At 37.2% G+C, this 25169-nt stretch overlaps 1 protein-coding gene and 1 long non-coding RNA gene across 3 annotated transcripts in view; both read left to right on the top strand.

Moving 5' to 3' along the window:
* The window catches only part of LOC5565354 (sodium/potassium/calcium exchanger Nckx30C), a 253928-nt gene extending 232291 nt beyond the window's left edge, over positions 1-21637 (top strand). For both annotated transcript variants that reach the window (XM_021845299.1, XM_021845298.1), the window contains exons 5-7: positions 7497-7754; positions 7817-7953; positions 19155-21637. In XM_021845299.1, coding sequence (XP_021700991.1) covers positions 7497-7754; positions 7817-7953; positions 19155-19395 — 636 coding nt within the window. In that variant the 3' untranslated portion in view covers positions 19396-21637. The remainder of the gene's footprint in view (positions 1-7496; positions 7755-7816; positions 7954-19154) is intronic.
* Positions 21638-21811: 174 nt separating this feature from the next.
* LOC110676638 lies at positions 21812-24350 on the top strand. Its single transcript, XR_002500591.1, has 2 exons — positions 21812-24030; positions 24117-24350. It is a non-coding gene; the product is annotated as an uncharacterized LOC110676638 (long non-coding RNA).
* The last annotated feature ends 819 nt before the right edge of the window (positions 24351-25169 follow it).

Raw genomic sequence — 25169 nt, 5'->3', positions numbered from 1 at the left:
TACCCAGACAACAAACAGCGGTGCAAGTCCAGCGTGCAATAGCTCAAAGGTCCGAAGCGGAGAATTAATCACGAAAGGCATTCAACAGACCCGATGGGGTCCACAGGGCTCACGTGTATGAATAAATAGTCGAAGAGGATACGAAATTCGATCAACAGGTGTATTTACTGTGCCTTGCTTCGGCGACATATGCTATAATAATGTTCATTTACCTGGACAGATCTCCGTTGGTGCCGCCTCTTCTTATTCATACGTGGTACGCTGATGATCTACGATGATGGCATCTATCGTCACTCGGTCATCAGTATTGAACATCAATCCAATGAATGGAATCCAATCCGATGAATGAAGACGGGCAGATAATCTCACAATAATCTCGGGTTGATACGCGCACCAAGAGCTTCACGTCTTATCCGAAAACACTAGACAGTCCTGTCCAGAATGGCTCCGATGCAAAAGATCCAGAAAAATGGTCGAAAATTGGGTGTAAGTACAATGCAAGGCACACATCGACTGGACTTATACTCGTTCTTTAACATTTACCTGTGAGACAAGTTTCGGCGCTAGTCCAGTGAGTGTCCTCCAGCAATGAGGCAATCCGTAGCTTTGGTTGTTGTCCCTTTCCACTTGAAGTCATGCAATCCAAATGGCGTTCGTATCCGATCCCAGACCAGACGTGAAAATCCAATTTCCAGAAGAATTCCGAGAAATCCAAATCTCGGTGGTATTGTGCATGCAGATTTGCGGAAAAACGTAGGTGTTAGAATGGAGTAGTTTCCTAGGATCGGCTGGACATATAGTAAGCGGTATTCACTAACCTGACAGAAAGTACCACCCGACGAATGTCCAAACCAAGCGACGCTGATCCCAAAGAGTGATGGTGGATATCCTTTCTTCCCTTGAAAGCGATGATCCTTTGACGCGGGGAATCCTTTCATCCACGAGAACAATCACAGCATGAAAACCTGTCTGGCTGACAAAATGGCACCAATCAGCGTCCTTTCGTCGACCCTGTGTCGACAGCATCCAAATCGAGCTTCCGTTGATCCTTCCCTGGTCCCGATCCGGTTCGAAGGACCACAATGTACGCACCTGGCTGTTCAACCTTCCGTTGGCTCGATAGCGTCTATGATGCAGCGGGCAGTCAGGTCCGACATCGACCGAAGGGTATGGGGATCCAATTAGGAGATCGCGATCAGATCTAAGATCAACTTTAGTTGAAGTATCCGGTCCAAATGGTGATGCATGCACTGCTTCTGTAGCCAATTTAAACACTTCCACTTAAACAGAAACAAGTTACACAAACTACACTTTATTAAGAACAAACAACTATATTGGATAAACTTATATCTATATTCTTCTTAGAGCTAGACGAGTTAAAATTGCGCGTGGGCTCGGTGCCCAAGTGTTCCTGCCGGCGACCCAAAATCGACTGGTTTCTGGGTTGATTCTACTGCGATGAATAGATCTGCACGCTCAGTAGTCAGGATCTCACTCTCTTAGCCGTTAACCGATCGGATATCGATCTACCGAGTGCTAGTGATGGTACTGTTATGGAGATGATGGCAATACCACTGGCGCTGGAAGGCTATTGTTTCCGACCAGGGTAGGGAGTTCAACAAACTTATTGTTTTGGTCATCTCGGAGATAGTGGCCTGGTGATCGCAATTATATAATCTTTGCGGACTTGCGCTAGCCAGTAGTGCACCAGTAGTGTAGCGAGGGATGAGTAGGGTTGGTTGGTCGTAGACAGTCAGTTTGGAACAAATTAACTTGCTGTCCAGACATTGAAAAGGCAAATAGGCAGCTATGAAATTATATTTACCAATCTGTGTTTCAACAGATACACCTAAAACTTTAGTTTCAAAAGACGAAAACAGTTGATGTTTTATACGCCTATGAATGATGATTGCAACTCCCCCACATGCCCCATCAAGTCGATCATTACAATAAACAAAAAAGTTAGAATCTTTTTTTAGTTTGGATGCAGATTTTAAATATGTTTCAGTAATAACTGCTATATGCACGTTATTAGCTGTAAGAAAATTCACCGGGAACTTATTTTTACTATGGAAAAACTACGAACTTCTGCACTGAAGGATTTCATTACAATCACACGCCGTCAAAGTTGTTCTATAATTTTCGATTTTTTTTTTAATTTCTTCAACGACCGCATCTAATTGAGAATGTAAACAATGTTCAATCCGTCGTACTGAGAAAAAAAAAACTTATGTGCGATGATCGGCGTAGAAAACGGTTCCTTTAATTGTGTTGTTTTCGCTTCACTGTAAGCACCTGTCATGATTGTTCAGTCAAAAGGAATTGTGTTTATATGTTTGAGCTGAATTAATTTTGATGGCAAACAATGAATTTTAAAGGAAACTAATATTCCATCATGCTGAAAGAATGGAAGGAGATGCCCGTAGATCTATATATTCTAGTAAATCATTTTACTATAGCGTTGATATATTGTATCTTGCCCACTCACTATATCACAGGGAGCCGTAAGTTGTGAGACTGAAAACTGAATGCGACAGAAATGAAAACGATACGGCAAGATGCAATTTCATTGCATTATTTCCAAAAAGACGATCAAGATTTATCAAAATCTTATTGTACAATGCTAAAGCCAATCTGGGAAAAAAATGTTTGGCATCGGTTTGTATCATCATCATTCACTGCAATACTGGGAAAATTGTAGGTTCTTACTCTTAAAAGCTTAATACGTAATTTTTCTACACATGCTCCAATATACATTTTACACGCAATTCGTTTCAAAATTATAGCCGTATTACTTGGGACTCCTTCTAGAAATATTTCATTATTACTTCGCAAAATGAAGTTTTATCATATTTCAAAACTTATTAACATGTTTCTTGGAGAACATTACAGGGACATGGGGCAAGAGTGATACCCGGGGTAAGAGTACTACCAATTTCACGTAGTTCAAACCATTTTTCTGATGCAGATTTCGAAATACGCGTATATGTCAAATATAAGCCATTAGGGCGTAATTAAAGGTACTAGGTTCTCCAATCTACTTTTTTGTTTCTCTACATTTTTAATTTCCGGGTAAACCCGGAATAAGAATAAATTGAGTTCTAATTGTGGTTTAAGTTAATATGACAGTTGAATATTTTTACTACGAAAAATTAAAAATGTAGAGAAACAAAAAAGTAGATTGGAGAACCTTGTACCTTTAATTACGCCCTAATAGCTTATTTTTGACATATACGCGTATTTCGACTACCACTTATAGCCTTAAGCGAAGTATGCACTTCAACAGAAAAGTAATCGCCTATCTCGATGCGTTGGAAATTTCTTGCAAGAAATGCTCAAGAAAAGCATTTTTCTTTGATCGCAGTACGCAGTTTAAAAGAAATGCCAATTCAAATGGAGCTCACTGTAGGAAATTTCTTGACCATTTCTTGGGCAGAAATTTTTACTTTTCTTGAGCGGAACAGCATACTTAGCTTTAGGGCTTAAGAGGCAATGTGATATATAAGAGGTGAGGAGAAAGTGGGTGTTTGATTGTATTAGTGTAGTATACAATCAAAATAAACATGGAGGGGAAGAGGGTTGACGTCATACCGTTTCAATGAAATTCTGTGAGAGGGTACAAAACCCTGCATATCGTGGAACGAGCCAAAATTAGACCGCAAAAAAACTACAGGTAACACTTAGACGTAAAAGTCGTTTAAGTAGATTCCATAAATAACGATTTTAGGCAATAAATTCGCGGATGAAACCACTTTTCTGAGCCACATTAGATTCCAGCACTACTTTCATAATCCATCCATGTATCACGGGAAATAATCGTACAATTCATGTGCATCCATAAGCTACCAATTGTATAGCTCAGTATTCTACTGTGTCCTTCATGGTTCTATCTCCTGCGTTGTAGATTTTATCCTAAAATAAAACAAAAGTTAGAAATAAATTACATGAGTCACCTCCAGTGCCATCTTCCCGTGCTGATTTTTTTCATGTTTTTGTTTGAGTAACAACTCACACAACAACCTTGGTTACGAAAGGGTTGCTAGCAACGAAGCCCCAGATACATTCGATAACAAACTGTATGACGTCACACATAGTCACAATGCAATGGGTTGCTGTGTGAAAACACAAACGGGGCACTAATACATGCAAACAGTTGTGTATTACACAGAATCATCTCCTCACCTGTATTATAGCACATTGCTTAAGAGGTACTAGGTAAAAGCATTCAACCTTTACTGCCCATAACTGCATATTTGTCACATTCGTCATTTTTGATAATTTCGAGTTAATACCATGGTGAGTCATCAAGTAACAAACACTTTCGAAATCTATGAGATTGTTTTAGAAAATTTGAAACAAATATCAAGTTGTTTTGTTAGATTGGTTATTGTAACCGCATAACAGTTGCATTGAGATTATAAAAGAGCCTCGTAATGTAGTAGCAATGATGTTTCTATCAGAATTATTTTCTGGCTATTCACCCAATATGCGATATAGCTATACAAAATTTCAGTCTCAAATAATCACTTTCGATTCTTGGTAATTATAAGAAATTTAAGTTTCTTCCCATACTGCCATCAAATGCACACTTGATATTCCATTTACTCAATGCCTACTTTTGTCAAATGTTACAAATATGCGGTTATGGGCAGTTGAATGCACTTCTCTGTTTTTTTAATCCGCCATGACACATTTATTTGAAATGATTTAACTACAGGCAAACGAGTTAGAAAATATAGACAAACAACTTTCGTGCCAATAAACAGTCAACTATTTTACGGTCACAAGTGGCAGACACATCGTGATAGCTGCACTGTCTTCAGCTCTAGACGGCCCGGTGCCACATATACATATTTTTACCGAATTGTCTAATGCAACATCGATGGCCGTAAACAAAAGTCTGTTCAAAAGGATGCATGGCATCTGCTTCAACGAAGAAAGCAGACGGGAGGAATGAACTATACTATAGTAAATAATAACCAAGATATGTTAATTTTATTGGATTTTGTTTATCTCTAGCTGAATCTTTACAAATCATCATCGTGTTATCAGTGTTAGCTGGAATCAAATATATATATAGAACATGAAGGAACCAGTGTAAGATTAATCAGAAGCTTTTTTGAGCGCAATATATTTTTTGATGACATGAATTATGTTGTCAAATGAGCAGCATGTATGGACTAAAGAGTTGTATATTGATGACCATATTGTTTAGATGTTTTGTATGTAAAACACCAATTACATTTGACCGCTGAAATAAGAAATAAGCGAAAAAGATATTCAATAAACCTAACCTAACTTCAGCTCAATATATAAAGAATTTAAGATGGCAATAAAAGATTGCTACAAATTTTGCCTAAAATTATTGATAATTTTATTTGCTTCAATGTTTTAACATTGGTTATTGCGTGTTATTCATCATTTCTTTACTGCTATCAAATTTAGAGTGCTGACGAAAAACCTAAAATGTACGATGTTGTAAAATTCTATTTTTTTATTTTACATTCATGTCTCCATGCCAAACAATGTCGAATGCTTTTTCTATGTATTCAGATTAAAAAAAAAAAAAACAAATTCTTTGCACGTAAAAGTAAGGCCGTAATACACGACACTAAAGAAGGCCTTACAGTTGAGGTTGAAATACTTATATCTGCCAAAAGATAAAAAAAATAGTGGAATTAAATGGTATAGTACTAAATTCAATTTTCATTTGCTCATAGTCATGAAATCCCCATCGTCCCCTATTAAATATGATTTTTAGTTACCTAGAGATATTCTCCTAAGCAGCATGAAGATGCTACTATCAATAATTTAGGTGTTTTAGCGGGATAAGTGGTTACTTGGGCGTGTTATTCAAGACGATATATGACTATCAATAAAAAGCTTAGAGGCTTTAAATTAAATTGGCTGAAAGTTAATTCGGCGTTTATTATTCATATACATTTTTACCACTTAAGGGAGTGGAGAAAAATAAATTCATATCTGAGTTGAGCCAAACATTCACAACCTGTTGAGGTATCGAAGCAATCACCAATCTTGCAAATTAAACAACAATAATCGAGTCTAAAGCTAAAAATATATTAAATGTAATCTGTATCCATTCCTCTTAAAAGGAAATGGTAGTCCTCTCATTGCATACATACGTGTATGTGATTGATGGAAAGAAACCAACTGCTGCCACTACTGGCCCAACGATAATCCTTCAAACAGATGGAGCCAATCGAGAAGCCAACATAATGACATTGTCGACGTGATGAAGGACGTAAATCGTTTAAGAAATGGCACTCGTGTGCCAACAAGCCATGGTATAAACCCATTAACCCAGTTGGTACATTTCCATTTCGAACTTTTGAAACTGCCCTTCGTTTATGTGCGCGCTTCGGAAATTACAACAAGCATGTGATTTACGTTGCAGGCCACCAACTTCGAGGAGCTTGGGTTACTTTCACTTGAAATTAGGGCTGTGTAAACTCTGGCCAATATTACCCCGTTCCTAGCGCTGAATACCAGTAGTAATCGATTTTTCTTCGTTTATACTCTTTAAATATGTGAAGCAACAATGTATAACGCTGTTCACATAAATTTGTGTTTCACAAAGATTTTCCATACAATGTGCAAAACTAATTGAAAGCTCACCAGAGAAACTGCAAGAACAGGCATTTGAAATGAACTATTGCAAATATAATGCTTCTAGTATGACCTTCACGTTTCCAATAACTTGAAAATCACAGCAGAAATGTCGGATAACCGTTGAACACTTCGTTCCTTGTAAGATATGTAATGTTCTTACCATTCAGTATAAGTTTGCTTAGACGGATAGTTACATTCATCTCCGCTAAGGATCATTTATTACAATCATTTTTTACACAACCGACAGCAACGATTCCCACAATAGAATAAGAGTAGCAAGCTTTTGAAAAGAGAACTCCGAGGGAAAACGAACGGTCGCAAACGCAAATACTAGAATCCTACATTCAAGGACATAGCTCTTACAAACCGCTACACTTCAATTTCTACATTTTTCCATCTTCAGAGGCTTTTCTCTCTGTTCATCAAGCACCGTCTCTTAAGGATCACAGCCTACCTATATAGCTCAGTTTGCGGAAATGTCAATTTTTATAGCACAGCGTAAAATTTTATGAGTGCTTTAAAACGAGTTTTAGTGCGGAAAATGCATGATAATGGAATGCTTGTCGGTCGATGCTTGTTATGTCGAACGCCCATTGAAACATGTTATAGGTTTTGGAGATGTTGAGTGGTAGTACTACGAATAAAAAAAGATTTTTTTGTTCGGTTCATATTTGGTTTATGTACAACTTCACTGGAAAAAGAAAAAAATACTTCATTGTTGAGTTTAGCTCAAAATGTGAGTTAAGGTCAAAGTCCTTATTAAAAAACTACTGGAGACTCAGGGTATCATTAAACAGAATCAATAAGCACTGCGGGGTTAATAATATTATAATGGAGCCCGTACTAATTGCTATTTCTCATTCCAGGGTAACGAATTAGAAGATGAACCACCAGAGGCATTAAACATGTCTTGGCCAAAGACATTTAGGAAACGAATAACCTACCTATTAGTTGCTCCAATTATCTTTCCACTGTACTTAACACTTCCTGATACTAGAACACCAAAGGGTAAGAAATTTTTCCCGGTAACGTTCATTGGTTCGATTCTGTGGATAGCCGCATACTCGTATCTTATGGTGTGGTGGGCTAATGTTGCTGGTGATACGGCGAAAATACCACCGGAGGTAAGTTCCTGAGACGTGTTCCACCGTCTGTATGCTAATTGCGGTCATCTATCTATTCGCAGGTGATGGGACTGACATTTTTAGCAGCTGGTACCTCAATTCCCGATCTGATCACGTCTGTGATTGTGGCGCGAAAGGGCTTTGGTGACATGGCGGTGTCGAGCTCGGTCGGAAGTAACATTTTCGACGTGACTGTTGGGTAAGTATATTTGTCATATCACAAAGCAATAACTGCAAGTAGGTATATTGGTAAATTAAAATTGCATATGGAGTTTGTTACCGGCAATCTAGTGATACACTCATAGCATTGACGATACACTGGAGAAAGCACCATTCTCTGTATGACGGAGTGGGCAGGGCATTAACAGTGTTTTCTGACCAATTGCTATAACCCGCTAACAGAAGTAGCCTCATCAAGCTACCCAAACAGTCAAAAATTCAGCTTCCTACGAAAAACTACACTTTCAAATAATAAAAAGTGCTGAAGAAGCTTAGATTGCTTAACTCCTTAACATTCGGTATGTGGCTGTACAGCATCAACGTACAGCATCAACACTTTTAAACGAACTCAACATAAACCAATTCAGTTCAATATTGTAAACTTGTTATTAAAATGAATGATAATGAAGCAGAAATCAGCACAAAATCGATTTTTTAGGATGCGTTATAATTACACACAGGTGTGATGGTCCAGAAGAGCCAGATTTTGTGTATGTGTAACTTTATTTAAGAGAGTACTCTACGTACGAACATACCACAGAAAAGTGAGTTTTTCCACCTGTGTCGTACGATTTCGACAACCAAAGTTGATGCATTTATCACACTGCTGTTGCTCCACAGCACCAAGTAAACTCTAGTACCACATAACGCGGGAAAGAAAAATATATTTTAAATTTATCACATCCACTATCATCTTCATATGCGATAGAACAGAACCGCTCTGGTTGCCGAACGTGCTAGCAGATAACAGCAGGTTAAAAATATATATACGCAAACGTTGAAGCATCATTTTTTTTTTTTTTTTAAATGGCTCTGCAGTCCGATAGGAAGCATCTCCTGTGAACGATGGAAAATTCTCAATTTGACATTCTTCCTCAAGCTTCCTATCTCGCCGATTCACATCGAATTGTACGCAGCTATAAGCTCACAGTTGAGTAGAATATCTCCCAATCCAGTGACGATGGTTTCGATATGACCATGTAGCACATCTTGTTTGATGTTATTTTGGGGGACAGAGTTTTCAATAAATACCAATAAAACAATGCCAAACAAATAACCGGCCAACAGTTTGCTTTAGGGATGGATGACAATAAAACTTGTGTGTGATAGCGGAAATGAAAGTGGTAATATTTTGTGCAAAGGGAAACTTTTTATGTAAAATTGTTGTGCAACTTGTTGATAGATACATGTTGTACAGTATTATCTCATAGTTGATGGCTTTGTTGTCGAACACGTACAAGTATTCAAATCATTAAAATATTTTAGCTTAGCTAGGGAGATGGACCCTATTGTTGGCACGTTTGTATTACTGTTTTCAATCTGCGACAGACTGAGGTTAGTAAAAGCACAATAACAGATTCAAGTCCGATCAACAGTCGCGGCGGCACTTTTTTTTAATTTCTGTATTAGTATCATTAGGTACATTGATTTCTTTTTTCTAGGTGTTCTGTGTTAGACAACACTAGCATCCTACTTTGCTATAACAAAATTAAACTTTTGTTAACATTTTGTTAGCCACATATTACATTTCATTTGCCACAGCAGTTAGGAATTTTTACAGGTGAGTTGATTTCACCTGTTTATAAGAGAAAAAAACGCTTTCAATTTACTTAACATAACTGAACCTAAAAGTATAACGCATTAATCGTGGCAATAGAAGATTGCAACGATTTTTTGCCTAAAAATGTTAATTATTTTATTTGACATTTGTTCCAATGTTTCAACATTGGATATTCTAAGTAACTATACCAGGTAGATAGTTTCAGAATCATTTTCAAAATTTTATTTTGAATCCTCTGCAGAGCTTTCTTCCTGGTATAACAACAGCTAGTTCATATTCTGCCGTTCCAAGCATATTTGTCCTACGATCCATAAGGTTCACATAGAACATGAGACAAGTAGGCGTAAAGGGCAGTATTGCTACAGCATACAACATGGCTGGCCTGAAAAATTGTTTGAAGATCAAAAGCTTGTTCTTGAGACAAAGTTTCGATTTTCTATTCAGCCATTCCATGAAAACCGATCTAGTGGGTCTCCGAATTCCGTGAAAATTTGCTATTTTGTTCCTTATCCGAAATAAGGATACACGTATTTTTGTTTTTTTTTATTAGGGTGACCATTTCCGAAATAAAGTGACCAGAAAAATCGCGATTTTGCAAAATTTTTATTTAAAAAAAATTATAACTTTTGAACCGTTCGGCGATTTTCAATCTTTTTGGACAAAATGAAGGCTAAAGATTTTGACTTTTCAGGAAAAATATACAATTTCACAAAAATTGTGTTTTTTACATGAAAAAAAATCAATAGTTTCCGTTTTTTCGTGTTTTGAAGGCCTCGGGACCAAAGGGGCTATCGCTGTTCTCATTTTTTCTTGAAAGTTCAGAGAATTTTACGTATACTGTTAAATTTTCAGCGATGTATGTTTTTTAGTTTTGAGATATATTTTTTTGAAAATAAAAAATCAGTCATTTTTTATCGGCACACACTGTAGGTCTCAGCGCATTACATTTGTAATGTTTAAAAAAAATTATAACTTTTGAACAGCTTAACCGATTTCCAATCTTTTTGTATGGAATGAAAGCTTAAAATTTCAACTATTCAGACAAAATTGAACTTATTTTCACTATGGAAAACCTTCGTACTTTTTCACTGAAGGATTTCATTCCAATCACACGCCGTAAAACTTCAATAAATCACCAAATTTTACGAACTTTCCTCAATCGCCGCGTATAATTGAGAATGTAAACAAAGTTCAATCCGTCGTACTGAGAAAAAAAGCTTGTGCGCATCAATGTGTGCGCGACGCTCGACGTAAAAATACGGTTCCTATGATTGTGTTGTTTTCGCTATACTGTGAGCAAATGCCATAATTGTACGGTCAAAAGGAATTGTGTTCATATGTTTGGACTGAATTTTGATGACGAACAATTACTTTTAAAGGAAATTGTATATTCCATCATGCTGAAGGAATGGAGGGAGATGCCCGTAGATCTATATATTCTGGTTAAACATTTTATTATAGCGTTGATATGTTGTGTTTTAAGCACTCAATACATCACAGTAAGCCGTAAGTTGTGAGACGAATCTGGAAACCGATTGCGACGGAGTTGAAAACGATACGACGGATTGAGAATATGGTAAGATGCATTTTCTTTGCATTATTTCCAAAAAGAGATCAAGATTTATCAAAATGTTATTGTACAATGCTAAAGCCGTTTTGAGAAAGAATTGTTTGGCATCGGTTTGTATCAGCATCATTCACTGCAAAACTGGGAAAATTGCAGTTCTCACTGATCAATGCTTAATGCGATGGATACTAGCACATCACCCTACTTATATTCACCACTGATTGACGCAACACCAGCTCTTACAGGAAGTCTTTCAGACCTGGAGTTCTGATAATTAACCTGATGTGTACGATTTGACAGATAACTTTAAATTGTTCTAACAATGTATGTTGGAAAATTAAAGTTCTTTAATTTTACAATCAAACCTTCATGCCAAGCACTGTCGAATGCTTTTTCTATGTCTAGAAGAGCAAGACCAGTAGAATAGCCTTCAGATTTGTTGGAACGGATCAAATTTGTTACACGTAAAAGTTGATGAGTGGTCGAATGTCCATGGCAGAATCCGAACTGTTCATTGGCAAAAATTGAATTTTCGTTGATGTGGACCATCATTCTGTTCAAAATGACCTTTTCAAAAAGTTTACTCATGGAGGAAAGCAAACTGATTGGACGATAGCTAGAAGCTTCTGCAGGGTTTTTGTCTGGTTTTAAAATTGGAACAACGTTAGCATTTTTCCATTTGTCAGGAAAATATGCTAATTGAAAACATTTGTTCAATATATCAACTAAGAATGATAAGCTACTTTCTGGAAGATTCTTGATGAGGATGTAGAAAGTTCCATCCTCGCCAGGAGCTTTCATATTTTTGTATTTTTTTAATAGTAGTTGGAAGAAATCAGTCTCACAGGCATTTTCGAAAACGTTCTCTTGATTGAGAATATTTTCGAAGTCCCGAGTAACTTAATTTTTTATTGGACTAGTAAGTCCTAAAATAAAATTCTGCGCGCTTTCAAACTGCATAGCTTTTTTGTTTTTGAGCTTTTTCGCAATTAGTTAGTAATAATTTGTTTTCCTCTTTCAATGCCGGTATTAACTTCTGAGGTTTTTTCAAAATTTTAGATAATTTCCAAAAGGGCTTAGGGCCAGAGTCCAATTGAGAAATTATATTTTTAAAATTTTTGTTTCTTAATTGAGAAAAACGATTCTTGATTTCTTCCTGCAAGTCTTGCCATATAATTTTCATAGTAGGATCGCAAGTGCGTTGAAATTGCCTTCTCCTCACGTTTTTAAGACGGATCAAGAGTTTTAGATCATCGTCTATACTCACGGATTCACATTTTGGAATTGCAATGCTCCTGGCTTCAACAATGGAATTTGTTAAAGTTTCAAGAGCATTGTCAATATCAAGTTTTGTTTGTAAAGAAATGTTAACATCAAGATTAGAGTTAATATATGTTTCATATATATTCCAGTCGGCTCGAAAATAATTGAAAGTGGAGTTGTTAGGATTGAGAATTGCTTCATGGAATATTTGAAACGTAACATGATCAGACTCAAAATCAGCATGAGTAACTAATTGGCTACAAGGATGACTAGAGTCGGTTAAGACCAAATCAATCGTAGAAGGGTTTCTAGAAGAGGAAAAACATGTAGGGCTATCAGGGTATTGAATTGAGAAAAATCCTGAAGAGCACTCATCAAATAAAATTCTGCCGTTGAGAATTATTCCATGACCGATGTTTGGCATTAAAGTCATCAATGACAAAAAATGTTGACTTATTGCGAGTCAATTTTCGCAAGTCAGTTTGGAGCAAATTAACTTGCTGTCCAGAGCATTGAAAAGGCAAATAGGCAGCTATGAAAGTATATTTACAAAGCTGTGTTTCAACAGAAACACCTAAAGTTTCAAAAACTTTAGTTTCAAATGACGAAAACAGTTGATAGGCGTATAAAAGCCTATGAATAATGAATGCAACTCTCCCACATGCCCCATTAAGTCGATCATTACGATAAACAAAAAAGTTAAGATCTTTTTTAAGTTTGGATCCAGATTTTAAATATGTTTCAGTAATAACTGCTATATGCACGTTATTAGCTGTAAGAAAATTAAACAGCTCGTCCTCTACCATTCAAGGAACGAGCATTCCAATGTGCCACTGTTATCGCTAAGTTCCTATGACTATGTCAGTGATGAATATGAAACATTTCAAGATAGGGCTTTGTTCTACTTCGTCGTAAGCGCTACTATTCGTCGTATCAAACTTTAAATGTTCCACTACGGCGGATATTCAAACTTACCTGCAACATAGATTCATTATCCAAGTGTAATTTCGTGAAAGCTGTCATGGTTTGTACACTTGTACACCAAAAATGCATTAAAACTATTGTATTTCGGAAAATAGGGTTTCAATGCTAGTAATGGACCCCTTAGTAGCAGAAATTTATTCTCGACGCTTTTCCGCAATAATATTTCAGACGGATATACGTTTTGTGGAGTCTAACAACAAGTTCAATGTTTTTACTTCATAGTACGCCTATGGAACATACAAAATCACTCGATTTTTCCAGCGGAATATGTATTTGAAAAACTGTTGTCCGAATGCTTATTATGGACTCTCCCGGGGTCCATAATAGGAATGTTTACAAATTTGACGTTGCCTATTATGGACCCTCCATTTAATTCCCATGTAATCCGGCTCGCTGCCGACGTGCCTATTATGGACCCACCTGGGAATGCGTATTATGGACCCTCTTGTGTGGTTTCATTTACAAAACTGTTCAAATATCTGTATTTATGCGTCTCAACCCAAATATTTTGCTTGAAACTGATGACTAACAATGCAAGCGAAGTTCCTCCGATGGATTTTTATAGGAATAAGGTTGCTTTGGGTGTTAATTTTATGTTTTTATGTAGAGGGTCCATAATACGCACAGGGTCCATAATCGGCATCGACTCCCTAGCTTCTGTTCAATTATTCACTTTGCACTTTTTCACCGAAATCGAATGGACGAACACGATTTGAGAGAAATGCTTAGCGATCGGCTGAGCCACACCACTTTCCAACACAAGTTTCTTCCCGCCCCGTTTGTGACTTACTTCGCCGGGCACTTATTTTCACTATGGAAAACCTTCGTACTTTTTCACTGAAGGATTTCATTCCAATCACACGCCGTAAAACTTCAATAAATCATCAAATTTTACGACATTTCCACAATCGCCGCGTATAATTGAGAAGTAAACAAAGTTCAATCCGTCGTACTGAGAAAAAAAAAGCTTGTGCGCATCAATGTGTGCGCGACGCTCGACGTAAAAATACGGTTCCTATGATTGTGTTGTTTTCGCTATAGGGGCTCCTGGGGTAATATGCACTGCCGAGGCAAAACGCACCCTGTCAGTTTCTCTGAAATAAACGAGTTTTGAGAGAAAAACACTATGCGGATCGATGAAACGTTGCAAATTGTTGACACCCTGAGAATTTGATACATTTTGGAAAACTTAACAAGGAGATAGAGCAATAAATTCGAAAAGCACGATTCTGATGTAACTTTCCAGATCATTTCACTTGTTGTTTTGAATTGATGAATTGATAATTTTCACAACCTTTCACCATAAAACAGATGATTAGAGACTGGATAAGTTGTTGATTACATGATTTGGCGAAATAACACAACGATTTCTATTTTACATAACATTTTCTGTTAAGCGCCCGGTTGGGGCAACATGCCTTCCATCGGTTGGGGCAGAACGATCCAGCCCAAAATAAACTACAATCACGAAAGTTAGGTTCTTTGAAGTCTTTACTAATGTATTTATGCACAATTATATCATCTTATACACGAAAACTATCAAAAAATCGTGTTTTTACGATAAATAAAATTACGTTTAAAACACGATGGTGCATCTTGCCTAATTGTTGTGGTGCATCATGCCCCTTTGTTTAGGTGCGTCTTGTCTCAATGTTGTGGTGCGTTCTGCCCCAAAAAGCGGTGCATCATGCCCCGCATAAATCCTAATTCACGCAAAAGTAGTGTTTGAAAAAAGTTAAATTTCCCAACAATCTAAATTAATTATGATGAAAATTCGCTCAACACCATGTAGGGTGAACCCAAACCAACTAGATTCGTGTATTAAAACACTACATGCATGTTGTTTAGTGTTCATTTCGGCACATTTTCCTTAAGTGGTGCATATTACCCCAGGAACCCCTACTGTGAGCAAATGCCATAATTGTACGGTCAAAAGGAATTGTGTTCATATGTTTGGGCTGAATTTTGATGACGAACAATTACTTTTAAAGGAAATTAGTATATTCCATCATGCTGAAGGAATGGAGGGAGATGCCCGTAGATCTATACACGCAAAAAAATTGTGCGGTTAAAACTACTATTTTAGGGGGTTAACTTAAGCGCTCGCACCGGCAATTTTCAGCAGACCAGAAATGCGCATGGTTTTACCATGTCTGTAGTCAAAATCAGATTGTTGTAAATTATTTCTGTCAAATGTACCAGTAATGTGGTCAGATGTACCGTAAACATAGTAAATTGGTCTGAAATTGCATGGTAGTTTCAAGAATGGGCGTAGTCAGCTAAAATAGTAATTTTTACCACAGAATTTTTTCCCGTGTATATTCTGGTTAAACATTTTATTATAGCGTTGATATGTTGTGTTTAAAGCACTCAATACATCACAGTAAGCCGTAAGTTGTGAGACGAATCTGGAAACCGATTGCGACGGAGTTGAAAACGATACGACGGATTGAGAATATGATAAGATGCATTTTCTTTGCATTATTTCCAAAAAGAGATCAAGATTTATCAAAATGTTATTGTACAATGCTAAATCCGTTTTGAGAAAGAATTGTTTGGCATCGGTTTGTATCAGCATCATTCACTGCAAAACTGGGAAAATTGCAGTTCTCACTGATCAATGCTTAATGCGATGGATACTAGCACATCACCCTACTTATATTCACCACTGATTGACGCAACACGCTGCCGTCGTGAAAGCTAGTGATTTCAAATCATCACACAGGTTTTCAGAAGATTTAGCATGGATATATACTGCTTCGCGACTAAAAATGGGCGAACCAACGTGCGAAGTTCGATTTTTGACCAACTTCGCCGAGTCGCGAGTCACTTCGCTATAGTGCGCATCTACATATGCCCTCCGTCATGTCCATAATGCGCACTATTGAGAATCTTGTTGCGTCGAAGTTGGTCAAAAATCAAACTTCGCACGTTGGTTAACCCATTTTTCAACGCGAAGCAGTATATGTTATCCGTGGTAAAAGTAATTTTACGAGTCAACTGCATTGATCGAGATTCCGTCGGTGCGTCAGAATTTGAAGCATCTTTGTGTTTCGTAAAATGTGCGAAAATTATTAAGAAATCAGCACATAATCGATTTTTAGAATACCTATTTTGTACTTTGATGGCTAGAGCGTAGCGTTACGCCTTTGCCGGGTGTAGGGTAAATTATGTATTTTGGACAGGCTAAGGATATGTCTGGAAACGGCGATCGATTTACTGTCGTAGATACTAATATTTTGTTACGTTATGATACTTATATGCTTGATGTCTCATTATAATTTGAGTTTCTGGGGAGAAAAAGCTTACAAGCTGCAGCATTAGCTGCCAAAATAGCGTTTTTTAGCGGCCTGTCTGTTATACATTTCGGACTTCAAATATACATTTTGGACACCCTTATGTGAATATAATTTGGACAGGGACGTTCTCTCAATATCTATTCAATAGTTTCTCAATAGAATGGTCATATCATAATGTTTTACGAGTTTGCATGTGACTCATGCATTTTTTCGCTTATTGGATGTATATATTCGTGATAATCAATAATTTCATTTAATGCAAGCTAATATCATCAGATCCACGAAATACGCCTGCAAGTATGCATGCATGCGACATTCCAGTGCGTTTCATCAGATGGCCAAATTATATCAACTAAACATAAACCGTAATGTATTTTGGACACCACCTGATTTATGACTTATATACTCATGTTAAGATTTTAGATTAACTTAGCTTCAATTTTATACATATTTTATCATATTGCACCCTTTAAACTTTTTATGAGTGCCAATTCTGAGCGCTATTATTGCGTTTAATGTATGTTCTTGAATTGTATATAAGTAGCATATCAATAAGTAGCATAGTGTATTAATAATGCAATACATGATTTTCCGTACATAAATTGCTTTTCATCTCATTGTAAATGAGAATAGAACGACCAGCCTGTCCAAATTATATGCATGTCCAAGTTATATACGTTACCCTATTGCAGAGTTCCATCTTCGTCGGTATTGGACGATACTTCTCCAGTTGCCCCCAAACGCTTGGGGTCGCCAGGTCCTCTTCCACTGCGTACAGCCAGCGTATTAGAGGTCTTCCACAAAGTCGCCGTCCTCCACCTGGTTCCCTGCTGAATGTTATTTAAGCAATTCTTGCTTCTGACATTCGCCCTAAGTGACCATCGCACTGAAGTATTTCACACACTTAATAATTTTCGCATTTTTGTACACTTGATACAACTCATGATTCATGCGTCTACGTCATACACTATTTTTGAGTTTTCCACCGAGGAACGTCCAAATTCATGCCCGTAGATAGCCACCGGAAGAATCAATGTTTTGTACAGGGCGAATTTTAATTCCGTTTGCAAGTAGCGGGACCTAAGCTGGTTACGTAGTCTGTAAAAGGCCAGCCGCAACACGTCTTTTTACTTCACGGGAAACGCCGTTGTCGTAAACAAATTCTTCAACAACTTCAAATACATCCCCAACATATACTCCCTCAACACCTCCACTATCATATACTCCCTCGACAGAGGCTTCTTCCACTGACCTGCGATCGATTCCAACAAGGTTGATATCAAGATGCCAAGAAGCACGTGCGACCGTGTGATGATAGTGCCATTTCTCTGCACTTCAGTTCTCCAAATAGCATCCACGAGTGCAATGTTGAACGGTAAAATCGAAAGTGCGTCCCTTGCTTCAATCAGTAAAGCGTCAGAAACAGGGTTGACACTTGATTTCGAACCACCCAGCGTAACACGTATCAGCCTAATTAGCTGAGCCGGAAAACCATGTTCAGACATTATCTGCCACAGCTTATTTCTTTTCACTGAATCGTACGCCGCCTTGAAATCAATGTGTCTGAAAGTTATACTCCTGGAATTTATCTAGAATCAAGCATCTGGTCCGTTTTCAAGCGGCCCTCACGAAAACTATCTTGGTATTCACCGACGAAGGACTCCTCGAGGATCTCAGTCTGTTAAACTGGATTTGCGACAGTATTTTGTACGTCGAATTCAGTAGGATAATTCCTCAGTAAAGGGCACACTCCAGTCTGTGCGCTTTTCTAGTAGATTGGGCGTATGAGGCCATCCAACAAGCCGGTGGGCATTTCTTCGTATTTTTTTTATTGTACTCAATTTTGAACCAGAAAAGATTTCACTAACATTTTTTAATGGATTTCTCATTTTACCTCAACTAGTTCTGACTTTGAATGAACTGATATTTGTCATTGATTGAGTCATTTTTTATTTGTTTTGCTTTCACAAGAAAAGTTCAATAAATTTGATAAAAAACAAACTGTAGTTATATTGAATTACTACCATAACAAAAACGATAAAATATGGGGTGGTCCGAATTGAAACAGGGTTGGTCCAATTCGCACCTTTGAAGATTTTTTTCAAACATGTCTAGCCATGTCCCTGTAGGATATAGCCAAAAACTTTATAAGGAAAGAAAGTGCGCTGAAGCAGGCTTATACGAAAACATGAAGCTTTTCATACCGTGTTTCAAGGATATGGCCTAAAAACTGTAAATACGTCCGAATTGGACCACGTTACACTAAATAATCGCAAATCTCCTGGAAAATATAACATAATTCAAGAGCATGCTTTTTAGAAGCTGAACTTTCTCTACTAGTTGCTGATGCTTAGGCAGTTCCAAATTAGTGGTTAAACATTGAAGTCAATCGTTAAAAGAAAAGCTAGGAGTCATACCTCCAAACATGAAAACGGCTAAGATCACGATATCTTCTGTGTTACACAAAAATACAGCTAATAATTCTTCTTTTGTGTCTCCCAATGTAGCCTTCCCATCCCATGGCTTCTTTATGGCATCATCTACGGTCAGCCGGTGGAAGTGAACTCGGTCGGCATGGTATGTTCGATCACGATCCTGTTCTTGATGTTGCTGTTTGTAATCATGTCGATAGCCTGCTTCCGCTGGCGCATGAACAAGGGCCTAGGGCTTACCATGTTTTTGTTATACTTCGTATTCGTTGCCGTTTCACTCATGTTTGAATACGATGTGTTAGTATGTCCGGTTTAAATAAGTACGCTTAAAACGCTAGACTAAGAAAGTCACAGGCGATGGTAACTAAACTGAATCATCTACTTTAGTAGTTACGTTTATGAACAAAGAAAACAAGAAAAAATAAAAACAAAAAGACGAAAAAAGTAAACCAACTAAATTATACTTAGACTATAGGAAGAAATGTAAACTCACTTGACGCTAGGTCTAGGTATGTTTTTACCTAGCTAAAAGTACGGGGCAACTAAAGTTGAACATATTAATATGTAAAGTTACATAGAAGAATGCTAACATTTAAAAGAGCAAAACAACAATAGACTAGTAAGCGAATAATGGAAAATAGGCAAACGAAAATCATTCGACAAGGGAAATGTTCAGCAAACGGATAAACATCTAGAGAATGGTACCAAAATAGTACAGAAGGCAAAGTTAGTTTTTCTCATACCGTAAAGAAGAACCGAAACGAAAACTAAAACAAGACATTTAACGAAGAAAATAAAGCAACAAGAACCTTCTATCGAGCAACAGTTATTTTAGATTTTGATCTCCTCTTCTTCATACAACTATGGTATCGACTCTATTATCATACATTTTAAATTGTATTCAACCAAAAACCTATATTCGAACGAAATCTTACCTTACAAAGAATACATCTAGTTAATACAAGAATCAACTAGTTAAACCAGTAAAACTGTATTTAAACATGCATCTCTTTCTTCTACGACAACAAATTCTATAAGAATCTAGACTTAAAACATCAAAAAAGAATAAATTTAAGCAACAATTTTCAAAAGCAAAAATCTATTACTCGAACTTAAGCAAAACACCTTAGGAAATTTGAAACATCAATGCATTCGAGCACTAACAGCTTCTCCCCTTCCATAAACTACACCAACAACATACAATTCATTAGAGTGCCATTAGCATCGGGAAATAGTACATCAAAAAACAAGCATACATAGTCGCTCTAGCGATGCAAGAGCGAGCATTTAAAATGCATTATCGCACTTATGAAAGATCCTAGTCATAATTCACATCTGTCCTTCTATACTCTCTCCCAGTAATCTACTCTCTATAACATATTTCTGTATAAATTGGAAAACACTTTGGTCTATCTTCTCGTTTTCTCTATTCGTTTTGACGACCGAGATTCGAGATCTGTTACATAACGTAGGCTTCATGCGTAAAACCATTGACATAGGACAGAACATTGTTCGTACTAAATCTAATATAGTAATCCTAGCGTTGAAATCACTCTCCATTTGTCACACCAACATTATCGTTCACCAAGCTTCACCCTAGCACTCATTCGAGCACTACGTTTAAGTATGAAACACACAACCAGCACAAATGCTTTGGGTCCTGTTGCTTTATGTCGCATCACCACCAAACGAAATTCCGTAGAACCTGTCCGAGATGGTTCGGAACATGAACACTAACTGTGGCGAAATACCCAAATTAAGGTGCAACCGCTCCAGAGGGTACCTTTCAATCCCTTTTGCTCTCTCACTGAGCGTTGTCATCCGAAGCAAGCCGGTTCATATCATCTACATGTATGTTCATGTTTGTTCCCTCGGTGAGAAAACATAATTCGCAAAAAAAAAACATATTGAAGAAAATCGAGTGGGACTTGTTTTTTTACAATAAGTACAACAACACAAACTGCAACGAATGTTTCAGGTTTTTGTTTATGTTTGAATTGTGAATACATATTTGTAGTCAGCCGATGGTGCAATGCTTTCATATATTTGAAGTTTACAATAGCATCGATTACCTACCTATCATTCAAAGCGTTTCAACATAATAGTTTGAACCATGTCTGCAGTCTATTTCCATGATTGATATAACCCACAAATCATTTTGCAGATATTCGAATCTCTGCATATCCACAACTGCCTTGGGCCAAATGCTGTTTTGCAAGTATCGATGCAAACGTGCATAATGCAAAGGGCATGCAAGTAAGAAGAGAGCGGAATTTCTTCTACTTCTTGGCATTACGTCTCCACAGCTTGCTTCTTAGCGTAGTGTTCTAAGAGCACTTTTACAGTTATTAACCTTATTGCTTTGTCAAAGTTCGCATTCTTATGTCGTGAGGCAGACATATCATTCGAAGTGAGTTGAAGAAATTTTCATGACAAAAAGATCCTAGATCGTTCAGAAATTGAACCCAGATACAGTCAGCTTGCTGCGGCAGAAACTTGAGAAGACCCCATAAAGAAACATTCACTTCATAGATTTAAATGTCCAGTTTTCAAATGAATGCAGAACTGTAACACACTGGACAAACATTTCAAAAGGGCACATCGACATTGGTAAACAATGACTTTGCAAGACGCTGTGGGGCCCAATTCAACTCGATCACACTCACCCATACCACTATCAGGAAGAGCTAACACTAATCTTCTTGGTAGTGGTGTTAGTTTGCGTGGGCGGGCTAAAATGGGCTCAACAGCAACGTTTCCGAAAAAAGGCTCAAGACCTCTTGAGCCCTTTTCAAATGTTTGTCCAGAATTATTCAGAGCCTGCACTTCAGATCTTGAGAACACACTGCAGTGCTATCACCTATCTGTTTATGACAATCATGATATAACATATCCCTATATGTTTTGAACTCAAGAATTGTCGACGGTCTTTTAAGGTACTTGCTGTCGGTAGAATCTGATAAGTATTCCACCTATGATGTTCTATGAGATATTAACTGAAAGCTTTTTTTTCTAACTTGTCATTGTTGCATTCGAATATCGTGTGTTGTGTCCGGAGACATATGAGAAGGAAATAGACTGCAAGCATATCTTAAGCTTTCAAAATGTATTGAACAATATACTAGCATCCACGTGAATGGATCTAAAACTTAGAGTTTAATATCCTTGATTGGATAATTTGTGAACCTTTGTTAAACGCACAATTGTCCGAACCCCCTTTGTTCAGTGAATCGCACATCAACCAACAAAGCAAAAATAGCCATTCATAGGTACCACATAATCGCCCGAACTGAGACATCTTTGTTTTAGCTATATTCTACTAATATATACCACCACCACCACAGAATAAATAAACCCATATATAGGTGAACAACACAAAAAGAACATACAAGCTAAATGAATATATAAAAGAGGTGAAAAATCAATGATAATAAAATGAAATGTTAACAAATTTTTGAAGGTTTTTCTTATTTTTATTTTTTATTGACGAATAACGAAGTGAAAAAAACAAGTAGTGGATAAATATTAAAGAGAAGTAAGAATAAATCGTAGCTGCAGGTATGACTTCTATCACAAATGGTTGAAAATGAAGAATTCTTTTACGGAAGTCAAACGCAAGAACAAAAATACACTGCTTCTGTCCAGGAAGAAACTTTCATGGAGATACTTCTCTTTGAAACCAAACAGAGAATAAGCCAAGAAATAAGTAGAGCATCTACAGAATAGAAATGGTTAATGTTGAAACTCAATTCAACTATCGAAACCTTTCATCGTTTTTACGAGTGTGTCAATTGTTGAACTTTTCCTCCGTTTCAAACGCGAACAAATGGTACATATCTTAACCTCGTTTAATTTATTCGTCGTTCCTTCCCTACTAATATTATTAGATGTTTGTGGCCTAGCCAATTTAAATCAACGCTCTCAAACAAGCCTATTGGAAGCAATCGTTGAGTTCTCCAAGTTCGTTGACTTCGTTTCTATATGCGAAGCAAGCAAGCATACCTAGTCAATACGAATAATTACAAACAACAACAAAAACATGAGACGAAATGAAATCGATGGTATTCGCGACATTCAGACGAAAAAAAAATCAAACACTGCTTCATTGTAGCGAAAGTAACAAATGTATATATTATTATCAATACAAATGAATGATAAATGAGCAAATAACACAATGTTCAAAATAATGAGCGTGTGTGTGAACAAAACATTTCAAATGAGAAAGCCAATTTCTCCCGTCCATTCCACGAAATTGTTTAAACAAAGCCGAGCAGGATAAAGGAAAACCATGAGAGCTATAAAACAACATTGAGAGAAATAGACAAAAAATCAGAATACTTCTTTAAGCTACCAGTCCAAGCATAAATTTTCAACACTCAAACTTCAAACTGTTTTCCAAAACATTCACTACAAAAAAATGAAGTCAAGATTCCGAGTTCCACAATGAATTTCGATCATTGTATCTGACAGTTAAATTACTCTTAAATCTTTTTTCCCCTTCCTTTCTCAATCTTTGAAACCGAATGTATCTAAAACAATCTTTCTTACTACCTTGCACTTACACAAAACTACAGATTAATCATACTATACACCAAATAAAAAAAACACGACAGCAACCTGATCAAAGTTTATTCAAAGCAGATATACAACCTATTAAGGCAAACCAAAACTACAAATCCGAAAAGTTGAAGCACAAAATACATAAAAACACGAAATATTTTTTTTTTTTTTTGTCTAAAGTTTGAAATTGAAAAATAGTCAGAGGCAAAATACAAACAAAACAACAATGAAACATTGAACATTACAATCGGACAGAGCGAACTGAACACATTGAGACAAACTTACACATGGGACACAAGCATGGAGGCAAAGGACGAAGTTTGAAGTGCAGCAAAATGCGCAAAGCGGAGCGGAGCTCTTCATCAGGAAGCGTGGCAGATTTTCGGGAGAGGTAAATTTTTGTTTATGGAAAAGGGGAAATTTTGTTTTACTGACGTTATTTTCCATTTTTATTTTTATGTTGCTATTCTTTTTCAGAATCCGGTACGAGGCGATGCATCACTGCATACTAATGGTAAAAATATCTAGACCCACCAAGCACTAATTGGTAAATTGAGCTCATGGTATGGATGAGTTCAGCGTGGATCCTCTGAGCCACTGCGGTTTTAACTCAGAGACGGGTTGAAAGGTCACCGTAACTGCAAAGACTTCTTGTCCACAGTGACGGCAACAAATGAACGTTGTGCTTTCGCCACTGTGTCGTTGCATGCACAGTAGAAAAATTCAAAATTGAAAAACAAGTTTGTATATCCAATCTCCTATACCTACCTATCCATCCTTACTTTAAAATAGTGTTCTATGAAATTTTCAGCTATTAAATGTGACCCAAAGACGATGTAGTTTTATATGGAAATTACTATGGATTTTTTTTTAAATCACAGTAATGCAAGCACAAGTAGTATCATCTGATAATGAAAACTCAATCGTCACATCATAGCTATGAAAGCTTTTGAAAAATCAAATCTTTTATGGACCAATTTTGTTTGAGATTTTTACAAAAGGTGGCAGAACTATAATCCAATATGGAGCTAAGTAAGGGCAAAATAAAAATGAATATCTCTTTTCCCATCCGTCGGATTGTTCTCTATGTCAACTTTCTTTATTATGGTTTGAAGAATGAGTTTTTACGATGAGGTAAATTTTGTTCTTAATAAAACGCAATTTCGCCAATTCACTCGGTGGACCGCCTGTCTCCCTCCTCGACTGCGACCCACGCTCTCCAGGTACTGGTGCACCAGGTCAATCTACCAGCGCTGCGCCCCATGCCTTCTTGTTCCAATCGCATTCAAAGCGAAGACCATTTTTTACAGGGCTGTTGTCTGGCATACTTGCAACATGCTCTGCCTAACGTATCCTGCCGGCTTAAGCCACCTTCAAAATACTGGGTTCGTCGTAGAGCTGGGCGAGCTCGCATTGAAAATGCTCAGCTCATGAGCAAAAATCAGTCTATTTTAGGCACACTTGATGATCAGCTAAGAGGTAGGCCGTGATTTGCCAAGCTCGTTGATCGTTGACGATCATTGATCAAAC

The sequence above is a fragment of the Aedes aegypti genome, chromosome 2 (genome assembly GCF_002204515.2).
Source record: "Aedes aegypti strain LVP_AGWG chromosome 2, AaegL5.0 Primary Assembly, whole genome shotgun sequence".
In the NCBI taxonomy this organism is placed as follows: domain Eukaryota; kingdom Metazoa; phylum Arthropoda; class Insecta; order Diptera; family Culicidae; genus Aedes; species Aedes aegypti.
Note: the sequence above shows the minus strand (reverse complement) of the source record. Positions and strands in the feature narration are given on the sequence as shown.